General features: G+C 50.2%; 1 protein-coding gene across 7 annotated transcripts in view; it reads right to left on the bottom strand.

Annotated features, from left to right (window-relative positions):
- The window catches only part of ACD (ACD shelterin complex subunit and telomerase recruitment factor), a 38,353-nt gene that overhangs the window by 13,687 nt on the left and 10,096 nt on the right, over positions 1–14,570 (bottom strand). For all 7 annotated transcript variants that reach the window (XM_044986873.1, XM_044986874.1, XM_044986868.1 and 4 more), the window contains exons 4-5: positions 4,450–4,565; positions 2,309–2,399 (exon numbers count right to left, since the gene is read on the bottom strand). In XM_044986873.1, coding sequence (XP_044842808.1) covers positions 2,309–2,399; positions 4,450–4,565 — 207 coding nt within the window. The remainder of the gene's footprint in view (positions 1–2,308; positions 2,400–4,449; positions 4,566–14,570) is intronic.

Raw genomic sequence — 14,570 nt, 5'->3', positions numbered from 1 at the left:
CCCAGTGCCTGAATCACTCTCACACACACACATCTAGTGTCTGAATACATGTACCACAACCAAACACACACACCCGACACTAGTGGCTGAATAATATACTGCAAGCAACCACATCCATGGACCCCCTCCCTCCCCTTGGCTCTAGCTGGGGCATCCACAAACAGTCCTGCTATTTTTTTGGACTGTGAAAGGATTGGGCTGCTCAGGCTCAAGTCACAAACCTCTGAGCGCTGCCTGTCCCCGTCTGCCCCCTCCAGGCACAGCCTAGCCCTCTGCAGACTGTCTCCCTCTCCAGGGCAGGGCCTGAGCCTGGCTCCAGCCTCAGGCCGGTTTGGCAAGCCAGGCTGGAGCAAGGCGATGCACCCCCCGGCTAGCCCCTCGCCGAGGGACGGACCCCACCTCCCAACTCCCATGTACCATCCCACATCTATGCTGTCTCCTCATTCCAAATGTTCTGATGCTCACCGGCTCTTTCCCACATCCATCTATAATCTAACATGCTGTCTCTCCACCCCCCATCAAGGCCCATTCCATATCAGCCATGCTGCGCTGCCATGCCCTCCACCCCCCTCACCCTTTCCAGGGCTTTCTGTGCCCAGGTGGCACCCCAGAACATTCTACCATACACCCTACTCCCATCCAGAACAGTTAGCAACTGGGGGCTGCACTCCCATCTCCATCCCATGCCCTCCAGAATATTCCATACCCAGGTGGTGCATCCACAACACACTATCCCCATGCCCGCCCCTGGGGCATGGGAGGGCCTAATTTGCATCCTGGCATGCCAGCAGAGGCTGTTTTGCATCGGAGATGTTGAATGGACCAATGAGGGACTTATTCATCAGGCCCGAGGGACCCATGGCAGGCGTGGCCCACTGTTCTGCAAACCATCCCTCGGGGCAGCCAAGACCCAGGCCAGGAGCAGGCATGAGCCTGAAGACCTGGAGGCAGCCTGGGGAGAGGCAACTCAGGCTGCAGTGCCCAGGCGCCGACCACACATAAGGTAGAGGGGTGGGATGTAGGACTGGAGGCACCAGGTGAGGTGAGCCACGGCTGAAAGGCAGAGCCAGAGTGACAGCAGCGTGCTGCCGAGCCAGGCCCAAGGACGGGCCTGCGGCTGAAGGACAGGGAGCTGGGGAGGGTTGTATTCACTTGGGAAGGTGGGGGACCCTTCAGGAAGAAGGCACGGGGGAGGGAAGAGGTGTGGTGGAGAGGAGCTCTCTGCAGTACATCACCCGTCAGTCCAGTGAGCTTCACAAGGCTGGCTGCCCACAGCAAGGCGGGAGAGGAGGCCCAGCAGGCCATGAAATATGCCTGCCTGCATGCTCAGAGAGCGGAGGCTGCTGTTGACCACACAGCTAGGAGCCGGTTCCCTAGCGAAGGAGCACCCACCCTTCAGGGCAGGTCATACTGGGAAGGTCCACACCATTCGCCTGCCCGCACAGGGGCCGCATTGGAGGTGCTAGTTTTGGAGCTCCACCTAGTGCTCCTAGGCAAAAATAGTCACGGCTTAAAGCACCAGCTCCATCTCTAGCCCAAAGCAAGGGTTAAGCCTCGTAAACACAGCTGGAAGCCCTGGCAGGCAGCAGTTACTGGGGTCACTCAAGGTGTTGCTAGAGCAGAATGAGTTTACATGTGCACCATCCGTCTCTGTTGTGAACATGGGGTGAACCAGAGGCTATGGAACTAGACTTGGATGTGTGGAGAGGCTCATGTTCCTTCCCTCGAGGATCCAGAGTCTATTCCTTTCCCAGACAGCTCAATTCCCCTCCTTCCCTCAAGCATTCTCCTCCGCAGTATTTTGCCATCAGGTCTGTGACACCCTGGCAGCCCAGTGCATTCCTTAGGAATGGGGAGGTGCCTTAGCTTTGCCTTCCCATGCAGGGGGTGGTTAAAGAACCTGTGTGTGTTGTGCTGCAGTTGGGTGTATCCCGACCTGCATGCATGCTGGAGGAGGCTTGGCTTTGTCACAGCAGTACAGTAAAGGGAGCCCAGGCTGGTGGGTCAGGCGAGCTCTGGTGGCATCCCGGAGGGAACTGTCACACTGCTGTAACATTTGCTGAACACCTCAGCCACACAACAAAGTGAGCCGAAGGGTTTCCAGCTGCACAAGGGGAGCTACGCGCTGCTTACGTTTCATTCTGGGCCCTTGGTGAGGGCAGCTGCCTGTCCCACACAAGGCATCTCAGCGGGATCCAAGAGCATTAGAATATCCAGAGAGCAGGGCACAGGGTCACCCTAGAGTATGACCCCCATCACTTTGCTCAGCTGGTGGATCCCATGGCCGCTGAGACAGACAGAGCCTTACCGCTTTGGTCTCCTCCTGGAAGCACACCATGTACTTCTGCAAGATGATAATCCTGCCAATGATGTTGGAGAACCCAGACTGCAGTTGAACACTAGGAAACAGAGAGCAGCAAAACAAGTTTGTGAGCGACAAATGGTCTCAAACGTGCACGAGCAGTTGAGTGATGGCCTGTGAGAGGACTCTAGAACCGCTGCTCCAACTCAGCAGTGCTGTTAGAAATCGGCCTGTTGGGCGACTATCAAACAAAGCGATCCCAAGTGCAGCACGGTGCTTAGAGCTACGCGGCCTGCATGCTATCCGTGACTCCACTACTGACAACAGGCACGGCACTTTACCATCTGTAAAATGGGGAATTATAATACGTACCAGCCTTTGATGGGGAAGCTGAGGCAGACAGGTTAAGTAACTTGGCTCAAGGCCACGGCATGACTCAGTGGTGGAGCCAGGATTAAAATTTTCATGTTCGGAACATAAGGCTTTGCTCCCAAGAGTTTTCCAACAGTCATTGCTGCAGAGCTCAGCCTGGTGCATGCCAGGAGAGAGCGAGACTGAGCCGTGATTCATCCGCTGCAAACATTGCAGCGGCAGCAGAGTCTGGACACAGAACTGGCAGGCACTGGCTGATTATGCGAGAGGCAGAATCCTGCAGTAGGATGAGCTGCTTTGTATCAGCACGGGATGAATTGCTGCCTGCATGACTGAGGAGTTCAGGCTAAGCCATAGGGCAGCCTCTAGTCTGACCCTAGCACAAACCTGTGGTTTGCCCCAGTGCTGTTAGCTAATGTCCAGCACACAGCTGCACTTACATAGCCAGGCAACACCCAGTGTCACAAGAGCAATCATCCTGCGCACTTACATAAAGCTTTTCCTGCCTTGCTCTCAAACCCCTTTACCAAGGCTGGTGAGTATTATCCCCATTTCACAGATGAGGAGATGAAGGGTCAGAGGGGAAGTGACCTGCCCCAGGACACTGCGACAGAATTGGACCCAGAACTCAAATCTTGTGACTCCGATGCCTAGTGACTGGATGCTGCTGCCTCCCCGAGAGGAGATTGCAGGGAAGGCGGGATTGGGAGACAGAGATGCCAGTGGGAGACTCCCTCAACTGTGAGAATGGGAACTACAGGTGAAACCTTGTTGGGAGACAGCAAGGGACACTCCAACGGAGCCTCAGAAGCACCACTCGCTCTTAAGAGTGTATATCGGACTAAGGCTGCTAACAGGAGGCTCATAAATGTTCACTTAATTCCACATATGCTCACAGAGCTCCTCTGCCGGCTGGGGATCTGAGTGTTTCTGGCACGAACAACCAGTTCTCTACGCTGGGAGGAACCCCCCGGCTCGGGAAAGGATCATGAGGAGCAATGTCTGTCTCTGGAAGCGAGACACTGAGAACATCAGCAGGACGTTTGCTGCCCATGTCTTCTCTTCCATTGACATTTAGCTTAGAGCTAGTGGATAAGAAGAAAGGCAACACTGCAGAAATGGCAGAAGTGTTTTCCTTCCATTGTTTTTCCTAAAGGGCCAATTCACAAATTTTCCACATACGATTGTAATTCTGCCTTTGAAAATGAAATTGGAAAATGGGGCGACTTTCAAACCTTGTGCTGAGCAAAATGAACACAGCTCCTTACACCTCATACCAGCTTGTAGCCAGGGGAGTCCCAAGGAGGGTTATAGACCAGTATAATCTCTTTACCCACGTTGGGGATGGCACATACAGCAGCCCTACACAGACTGTTTAGGACAGGAAGTGAAGGACACCAGATCCAACTGAAACTGCAGAGGGAAGTTAGAGAGGCAGAATGGAACCACCTGAAGTTACCAGTAGCCCTGATGTCCTGGCTAAGCTCTGTGACTCCTGTGTAAAGTGCCACTGGATCTTTAACGATCCCAAACAAACAGGACCTCTGCTGAAATCTCCACTCAAAGGCAGCACAGTTTGCAGCATGGCACCTCCAAGCGTCATGCTGGGACAGTAGATAAGTTACTTCCAGCAGCACCTGGGCTTTCCACATAGGCCTCCCACCCAGCTACTGATTTAGCCCAACCCAACTTTCACTGAGATCTGCTGAGAACCTGGCCACCAGCTGCAGTGCACAGTTACCCCAGCAAGGGTCGACAGACAAGGTGAAACCCACCATTCTGCCATCTGCACAGCTTCCGGGGAGACGACCACCCGGATGTAGTAGGATCCATCTGAGATGTGCAGGATGGCGGCACTGCCTTGGTCTGCAGCCTTCAAGTCGTTCACAACCTATTGAGAGATTGGGGAGAAAACAAACATGGGCTTGACTCTTCCATCATCCCCGAGGAGCAGCGCTGGCATTCAACACCCCTCCCAGCAAGACAGCCAGGGCAGGGGATGCTGCAGACACTCGGGCTCCCTTTACGATCACTCACCAGGAAGTCAGTGAATTAAATTCACCCCTGAAGTCCCAGGAGCTCTGCATCTGCCCACGCCTGCCTGTCAAGGAATCACACTTAGGAGGCACAGCAGATGGAAACAGTGGGGGTCATGAGAGTGCTACTCCTCAGGCTGGGTACCAGCAGGAGCTATCCACGGGGAGGATAGCTATCCACGGGGAATCTGGCTTAGACAACGCCATTTTTTGCAACACTGCTCTGAGCCTGCGACCAGAAAGGCAGCTGAAAGCAATGCCCTAAACAGCCCAACATTGGCATAAGTTTGACAGGTCTCAGCGCGGCTGATCAGACCACGTGCTGGGCCCGTGTTTCTCCAGCAAAGACATTGCAAGTGAAAGTCAGCACCAAAAACAGAGCTGCATCTTCTATCTTTGCTGTTCTTTTCACCCTCTTTTGTCTTGTTTTAGCCTAAGGAAGCAAGACTGGACTTCCACCAGAACAGCTGCAGCTCATTTCAACTCATCTTTTTAATTTTTTCCAAAAAGGACATTTATCATCATCTTTAACATGATTTAAAAACTGTCAGGTACTCTTCCCTATAAGCAGCTTTCTGCAGCTAAAGGGAAAGGGAGTAAGAGATACTGTTAAAATCAAAGCCTTACTTCATCCTCTCCTTTCTAAATGCTCTTGCTGTTTTTCCTTCTTTTTTTGTATCTTTAAGAAAAGGTTTAAAACAATTGATTGGTGGTTGTTGTCCTGGGACTAAGCAGGTCTCTGTGCTCAAAACCCCAAGCCATGCTTAATGTTTCGTGTCGGACAGTGACAGAGTCATGCTAATGCCTTTGACTCGCTGGGCTCATTTATTCCATCGGAATTAACAGCCCAACTGGTCATAGAGGAAAAGAGGGAATGCAGAAGAGAGGCAGGGGATGGGGGTCCCATTTGGGAGAAGAAAGGGGACTAGTTCAGGACAGATGGCAAGAGGGAGCAGATGACTGGCAGGAGTGAAGAAAAAGTTGTTTGGGATTTCTAAGGCCTGGTCTACACTAGGCGTTTAAATCGGTTTTAGGAGCCTAAAACCGATTTAACGCCACAACCGTCCACACTAGGAGGCACCTTATATCGATTTTAATGGCTCTTTAAATCGGTTTCTGTACTCCTGCCCGACGAGAGGAGTAGCGCTAATATCGGTATTAACATATCGGAATAGGGTTAGTGTGGCCGCAATCGACGGTATTGGCCTCCGGGAGCTATCCCACAGTGCACCACTGACCGCTCTGGACAGCATTCTCAACTCGGATGCACTGGCCAGGTAGACAGGAAAAGCCCCGCGAACTTTTGAAATTCATTTCCTGCTTCCCCAGCGTGGAGAGCTCATCATCACAGGTGACCACGCACAGCTCATCAGCACAGTTAACAATGCAGTCTCCTGAGAATCGAAAAAGAGCCCCAGCATGGACCGCTCGGGAGGTAATGGATCTGATCGCTATATGGGGAGAGGATTCAGTGCTAACAGAACTGCGTTCCAAAAGACGAAATGAAAAAGTATTTGAAAGAATTTCTAAGTCTATGACGGATAAAGGCCACAGCAGGGACTCCGTGCAGTGCAGAGTGAAAGTTAAGGAGCTCAGACAAGCCTACCAGAAAACCAAAGAAGCAAACGGAAGGTCCGGGGCAGGTCGAAAAACATGCCGCTTCTATGCTGAGCTGCATGCAATTTTAGGGGGCTGCGCCACAAGTACCCCACCCCTGACCGTGGATTCCGAGGTGGGGGTTGTAATCTCTGCCATGTCAGACGGGGAAGATGAAGATGAAGAAGAGGAGGAAGACCTCGCAGAGAGCACACAGCACTCCGTGACCCCCAGCAGCCAGGAGCTTTTTATCACCCTGACGGAATTACCCTGCTCCCAGCCCTCACAAGCAACTATTCCAGAGAATGACGCCATGGAAGGGAGCTCTGGTGAGTGTACCTTTGCAAATAGCAAACAGTGTTTTTTAAGCAAGCCTTTTTTAATGATTGATTTGCCCTGAGGACTTGGGACGCATTCGCAGACAGTATAGTTACTTAGAAAAGTTTGTTAACATGTCCGGGGATTGAGAGGAAATCCTCCAGGGACATCTCGATGAAGCGCTCCTGTAGGTACTCCAGAAGCCTTTGCAGAAGGTTTCTGGGCAAAGCATCCTTGTTCCGCCCACCATGGTAGGACACTTTACCATGCCATGCATGTAGCAAGTAATCAGGTATCATTGCGTGGCAAAGCATAGCGGCGTATGGTCCCGGTGACTGCTGGCATTCAAGAAGCATGCGCTCTTTATCTTGTTCTGTTATCCTCAGCAAAGTGATATCGTTCAGGATAACCTGGTTAGAAATCAGGAATTTAAGTAAGGGGGGGTGGCCATTTTTCTACTGGGTTCGTGGAATGCAGCAGCTTAAAAAAAACACTTTCCTGCACGTAGCGAAGCGGGGGGAGGGGAGGAGTGAAATGCCGATGATCTTTTCTGTTTGGTCACCGGCGAGGCGATCTTCCCCAAGCTACCGGACAAGCAGTGGGTGGGGGGGAGGGGGTAAGGTTTTTTATTACCAGGCCCATAGCGTGGAATAACCCATGCGTTGGGGGGGGAGGGTAAATCACTGAGACAGTGGCTTACCATGGCCGCATGCAAGCTGAATCCTGATGCCTGGACCTGTGTCTGAGATCTGTAACCCAAGAGTTGCAAGCAGGCACTATTAAGATGAAAAATGCGACCTTGTAGGGAAATCACATGTGCTATGTAAGGTGAATAGTGCTTTTCACTGTGAAAGAGTATAACCATTGTTCTGTAAAATGTATCTTTCTAAATATTTATCTCCCTCATGCAGCTGCAAATATTTCAAGCGTCCCTCCTCCATCCCAAAGGCTAGCACAGATAAGGCGGAGGAAAAAGAAGACGCGAGATGAGATGTTCTCGGATATTATGGAAGTTACACGCAATGAAAGAGCTCATCTGAATGAGTGGAAGGACGTGGTTTCAAATTACAGGAAAGAGGCCAGTGAACGTGAGGACAGGAGGGATGAACGTGAGGACAGGAGGGACAACCGAGATGAGAGGTGGCGGCAGGAAGACCGGCAGGAAAATCAGCGGTGGCGGCAGGAAGATCAGCGGTGGCGGGATGCAACTCTGGGGCTGCTGCGTGATCAAACTGACATGCTCCGGCGTCTTGTGGAGCTTCAGGAACGGCAGCAGGATCACAGAGTGCCGCTGCAGCCCCTGTATAACCACCCTCCCCCCTCACCATGTTCCTTAGCCTCCTCACCCAGACGTGTAAGAACGCGTGGGGGGAGGCTCCGTGCACCCGCCCACTCCACCCCCGTGGACAGCCCAACCAGAAGGATGTCGTTACTCTGAATTTTATTTTTTTAATGGCCTTCTCCATCCCTCCTTTCCTCCTCCCAAAGCACACCCTTACTTCTCTCCCTCTTTTTATAATGAATCAATAAAGAATTCATGCTTTTTAAATGAGTGACTTTATTTGCATAAGTAAGCTGTACTCGAAGGGGGAGGGGGAGTTGCTTACAGGGACTGAGTCAATCAAGGGGGTTGGGTGTTCATCAACAAACACAGCAGTCACACTGTACCCTGGCCATTGATGAAGCTCGTTTTCAAAGCTTCTCTGATGCGCACCGCTTCCTGGTGTGCTCTTCTAATCTCCCTGGTGTCTGGCTGCGCGTAATCAGCGGCCAGGTGATTTGCCTCAGCCTCCCACCCCGCCATAAAGGTCTCCCCCTTACTCTCACAGAGATTGTGGAGAATACAGCAAGCAGCAATAACATAGGGGACATTGGTTTGGCTGAGGTCTGAGCGAGTCAGTAATGTGCGCCAGCGCGCCTTTAAACGGCCAAATGCACATTCCACCACCATTCTGCACTTGCTCAGCCTGTAATTGAACAGATCCTGACCACTGTCCAGGCTGCCTGTGTATGGCTTCATGAGCCATGGCATCAAGGGGTAGGCTGGGTCCCCCAGGATAACGACAGGCATTTCAACATCCCCAACTGTTATTTTCTGGTCTGGGAAGTAAGTCCCTTGTTGCAGCCGTTTAAACAGAGTAGTGCTTCTGAATACGCGAGCGTCATGAACCCTCCCTGGCCATCCCGCGTGGATGTTTGTGAAACGTCCCTTGTGATCCACCAGTGCTTGCAGCACCATTGAAAAGTACCCCTTCCGGTTTACGTACTGGGTGCCCTGGTGCTGCGGTGCCAAGATAGGGATATGGGTTCCATCTATCGCCCCCCCACAGTTAGGGAATCCCATTGCAGCAAAGCCATCCACTATGGCCTGCACGTTTCCCAGAGTCACAACCTTTCGTAGCAGCAGCTTAGTGATTGCTTTGGCTACTTGCATCACAGCAGCCCCCACAGTAGATTTTCCAACTCCAAATTGATTCCCGACTGACCGGTAGCTGTCTGGCGTTGCAAGCTTCCACAGGGCTATCGCCACTCGCTTCTCTACTGTGAGGGCTGCTCTCATCTTGGTATTATGGCGTTTCAGGGCAGGGGCAAGCAAGTCACAAAGTTCCATGAAAGTGCCCTTACGCATGCGAAAGTTTCGCAGCCACTGGGAATCGTCCCACACCTGCAACACAATGCGGTCCCACCAGTCAGTGCTTGTTTCCCGGGCCCAAAATCGGCGTTCAATGGATAGAATCTGCCCCATTACCATCAGGATCTCCAAAGCGCCGGGGCCCGCGGTTTGAGATAATTCTGTGTCCACGTCCTCATCACTGTCATCGCCGCGCTGCCGTATCCGCCTCTTACTCGCCTCGGTTCGAAGGTCCTGGTTCAGCATATACTGCACGAGAGTGCGCGAGGTGTTTAAAACATCCACGATTGCGGTATGGAGCTGAGCAGGGTCCATGCTTGCTGTGCTATGGCGTCTGCACGGTTCACCAAGCAAAAAAGGCGCGAAACGGTTGTCTGCCGCTGTCAGGGAGGGAGGGAGGGGTGAGGCTGTACCCAGAACCACCCGCGAAAATGATTTTTGCCCCATCAGGCACTGGGATCTCAACCCGGAAATGCCAAGGGGCGGGGGAGGCTGCGGGAACTATGGGATAGCTACGGGATAGCTACCCACAGTGCAACGCTCCAGAAATCGACGCTAGCCTCGGACCATGGACGCACACCACCGATTTAATGTGTTTAGTGTGGCCGCGCACACTCGATTTTATAAAATCTGTTTTACAAAACCGGTTTATGCAAATTCGGAATAGTCCCGTAGTGTAGACGTACCCTAAGACAGGTGGCAAACTCCCCTGCGATCAGTTTGCGTGAGAGCAGCTCAGGGGTGTACATAGGCAGGGGAACGGGATTCACTAGAGCTTTTCCATCCCACGAACAATGTTGAGATTATTACTACTCAGTAATAACGACCACAGTGCAATTAAATTTAAAGAAAATACCAAAGAAACCCATCACAGTAGCATTTAACTTCAAAAAGGGAACTACACACAAATGAGGAAGTTAGTTAAATCCAAATTAAAAGATACAGTCACAGGAGTTAAAAGCCTGCAAGCTGCATGGAGACAGCATAATAGAGGCTCAAACTAAATATGTATCACAAATAAAGAAAACAAAAAACAAAACCAGCAAGACCATCAAAAGAAATGCCACCATGGCTAAACAATAGAATAAAAGAGGCAGTTAGAGACAAAAAGACATTTCTTAAAAATTGAAAGTTAAATCCTACTGAGGAAAATAGAAAGGAGCATAAAATCTGGCAAATCAAGTTTAAAAGTATAACTAGGTAGGCCAAAAAAAGAATTTGAAGAGCAACTAGCACAAGACAGACAGACAGACACACACACGCCTGCCAAACAATCAGTGGGGCCACTGGACGATCGAGATGCTAAAGGAGCACTCAGGGAAAACAAGGCCATTGTGGAGAAATTAAATGAATTTTTTTCATCTGAAGAGGATGTGAGGGAGATTCCCACACCTGAGCCATTCTCAGCCGGCGACGTTTACCTACCAAGCCACGCTGGCTCTGTGTCTCCTGCGTGTGGAGAACTGGCTACCCCATGGGATTGCGAGGCCAGATCCTAGGAAGCGTGGCATGTCTGTAGCGCCTGGTAGGCTCGGGCCCTGAACGGGGAGCAGGATAAATGGTCGTGTGTGTGCAGGACAAATACTGGGCCGACCTGAGCTACTCCCTCACCTGTTATGCAGGCGACCGCCGAGGCGACATTGGGATTTGGTCTCTTTCTGTCCCTCCTCGTGCGTCAGGCTCCAAACCCAGCTCATCTAAGAGCCCAGGGAGCATAGAGCTGAAAATCCTGCATTTCTGCCCTCAGGGAGGGGCTTTGAATAGCACCCTGGGCAGCCCTGTAGGGACTCGTGGGAGTCTCAGACTAGTGCTGCCTGGCACAGAGGGGACCGGCTGGGCAGGAAATTCTGTCAAAGGGGCAGTCCTGAGAGATAGCTCAGTGGTTTGAGGATTGGCCTGCTAAACCCAGGGTTGTGAGTTCAATCCTTAAGGGGATCATTTAGAGATCTGGGTTTAAAAATCTGTCTGGGGATTGGTCCTGCTTTGAGCAGGGGGTTGGACTAGATACCTCCTGAGGTCCCTCCCAACCCTGCGATTCAATGAAATTGCAAAACTTCTAACTGTGGTATGTAATCTGTTGCTTAAATAAGCCTCTGTACCTGATGACTGGAGGGTAGCTAATGCAATGCTGATTTTTAAAAAAGTCTTCAGAGGCAAACCTGGCAGTTACAAGCCGCTTAGCATAACTTCAGTACCAGGCAAATTGGTTACAGTAAAGAACAGAATGATCAGACACAAATGAACAGCATATACTGGGGAACAGTCAACATGACTTTTGTGAAGGGAAATCATATCTCGCAAATCTGTTAGAATTCTTTGAGGTATCAACACGCAGGTGGACAAGGGTGATCTAGTGGATATAGTGTACTTGGACTTTCAGAAAGCCTTTGACAAGGTCTCTCCCCAAAGGCTCGTAAGCAAACTATGCTGTCACGGGATAAGAGGGAAGGGCCTCTCATGGATCAGTAATTGGTTGAAAGATAGGAAACAAAGGGTAGGAATAAATGGTCAGTGGAGAGAGGTAAATAGCTGGGTCTCTGTTCAACATAGAATCATAGAAGATTAGGATCGGAAGAGACCTCAGGAGGTATCTAGTCCAAACCCCTGCTGAAAGCAGGACCAACCATCCCAGCCAGGGCTTTGTCAAGCTGTCGCAACCCAATGGCCCCATCCCCTTAGGGAGTCCCCTGGGAAGGAAGATCAGCGCTGTATATTGCTAATGCTGTTGCAAGCATTGCAAAGCATTTTGGGGAGGGTCAAAGGTGTGTGAGTGGAGAGTGGAAGGTTTCTTTGTAGGTCACAAGAGGCCAAAAGGGGGGAGAAGAGCAGAGAACAGGTTAACTCAACACTGCAATGAACAAGCTCAGTCCAGAGATAGGATGCTGGCCTCTGCTCAAGGACACTGCTTGCAGCCGAGACTTGGCTGAAAGACGGGGGCCTGAAAGTTGCCCAAGCGGCGTGAGAAACCGACTACACAGACCTGCACCTGCAGGACAGAGAAACCAGCAGAGAGGAAAACAAAGCCAGAACTGCAGAGGCTGAAAACACAGACGAGACAACAAAAGTGGGAGCCAGCCAGGCATCCCTGAAGCTGGAATGTTTTGGAAAAGGAAGAGACCATAGAAAGCCTGTTTGGACTAGTACAAAGAGCACCAGGAACAGAGGGCCCTGAACAAAACCACCCCCAAAGAAGCCCAGGGCTTAAAACCCTCCGGAGAGCTGGCCAACTTGGAGAGCACAGCAGATTCTCGGATGCCCTGGGCCCAGGACAGCACTCCCGTCCATCCTCCCCCCCGCCGCCTTCTTATGTTACACCAAGCCTGGCCAGCTTTGGGTAGTGCGTGTGCGAGTATGAAAGTGGGTTAGGGCTTGGGGGTCTAATGCTTTCTCCCTGAGTGGCGTGGGAGTGTTCCCAGCACTCTCTGCTGTTATTTTATTATTTTATCAATAAAGCTTTAAAATCTAGACACTTCATGCGTTTTGCATTGTCCTCCTCAAACGGTCCTGTGGCATCAGCCTGATCAAGTGATGCTCCAGGCAGACTGGTAACGAAAATCTGTCACAAAGCCGGGCCTTAAAAACCTCTTAGGATGGAGATTCCACCATCTCCCTAGGGAACCCATTCCAGTGCTTCACCACCCTCCCAGTGAAATAGTTTTTCCTAATATCCAACCTAAACCTCCCCCACTGCAACTTGAGACCATTGCTCCTTGTTCTGTCATCTACTACCACTGAGAACAGTCTAGATCCATCCTCTTTGGAACCCTCCTTCAGGTAGTTGAAAGCAGCTATCAAATCCCCCCTCATTCTTCTCTTCTGCAGACTAAATAAGCCCAGTTCCCTCAGCCTCTCCTCATAAGTCATGTGCCCCAGCCCCCTCATCATTTTCGTTGCCCTCCGCTGGACTCTTTCCAATTTGTCCACATCCTTTCTGAGGTGGGGGGCCCAAAAATGAACACGATACTCCAGGTGTGGCCGCACCAGTGTCGAATAGAGGGGAATAATCACCTCCCTCGATCTGCTGGCAAAGCTCCTACTAATACAGCCCAATATGCCGTTAGCCTTCTTGGCAACAAGGGCACACTGCTGACTCAGATCCAGCTTCTCATCCACTGTAATCCCCAGCTCCTTTTCTGCAGAACTGCTGCCCAGCCATTCGGTCCCTAGTCTGTAGCAGTGCATGGGACTCTTCCACCCTAAGTGCAGGACTCTGCACTTGTCCTTGTTGAACCTCATCAGATTTCTTTTGGCCCAATTCTCTAATTTGTCTAGGTCACTCTGTATCCTATCCCTACCCTCCAGCGTATCTACCTCTCCCCCCAGCTTAGTGTCATCTGCTAACTTGCTGAGGGTGTAATCCATCCCACCGTTCAGATCATTAATAAAGATGCTGAACAAAATTGGCCCCAGGACTGACCCTTGTGTCACTCCGCTTGATACCTGCTGCCAACTAGACATCGAGCCATTGATCACTACATTGACCCCAGCTTCCTATCCACCTTATAGTTCATTCGTCCAGACCATACTTCTTTAACTTGCTGGCAAGAATACTGTGGGAGTATATATAGTCATCACAAATGATCTGGAAAAAGGGGCAAACAGTGAGGTGGCAAAATTTGCAGATGATACAAAACTACTCAAAATAGTTAAGTCCAAAGCAGACAGTGAAAAGTTACAAAGGGATCTCACAAAACTGGGTGACTGTACAACACAATGGCAGATGAAATTCAGTGTTGATAAATACACAGTAATTCACACTGGAAAACATGATCCCAACAATACATACAAAACGATGGAGTCTAAATTAGCTCTTAGCACTGCAGAAAGATCTTGGAGTCATTGTGGATAGCTCTCTGAAAACATCTACTCAATGTGTAGCAGCAGTCAAAAAAACCTAACAATATTAGGAACCATTAGGCAAGGCATAGATAGGATGACCGTAAATATTATAATGCCACTATATAAATCCATGGTATGCTCACACTTTTATTGTGTGCATTTCTGGTCACCTCATCTCAAAAAAGATATTAGAACTAGGGCTGTCAATTAATTGCAGTTAACTCACATGATTAACTCAAAAAAAAATTAATTGCAACTAAAAAATAAATTGTGATTAATCGCACTGTTAAACAGAATACCAATTGAAATTTATTAAATATTTTTGGATTTTTTCTATATTTTCAAATATATTGATTTCTATTACAACACAGAATACAAAGTGTACAGTGCTCACTTTATATTTATTTATGATTACAAATATTTGCACTGTAAAAATGACAAAATAAATAGTATTTTTCAATTAACCTCATACAAG

The sequence above is a fragment of the Mauremys mutica genome, chromosome 14, assembly GCF_020497125.1.
Source record: "Mauremys mutica isolate MM-2020 ecotype Southern chromosome 14, ASM2049712v1, whole genome shotgun sequence".
In the NCBI taxonomy this organism is placed as follows: Eukaryota; Metazoa; Chordata; order Testudines; family Geoemydidae; genus Mauremys; species Mauremys mutica.
This window is presented reverse-complemented; position numbering and strand designations above follow the sequence as displayed.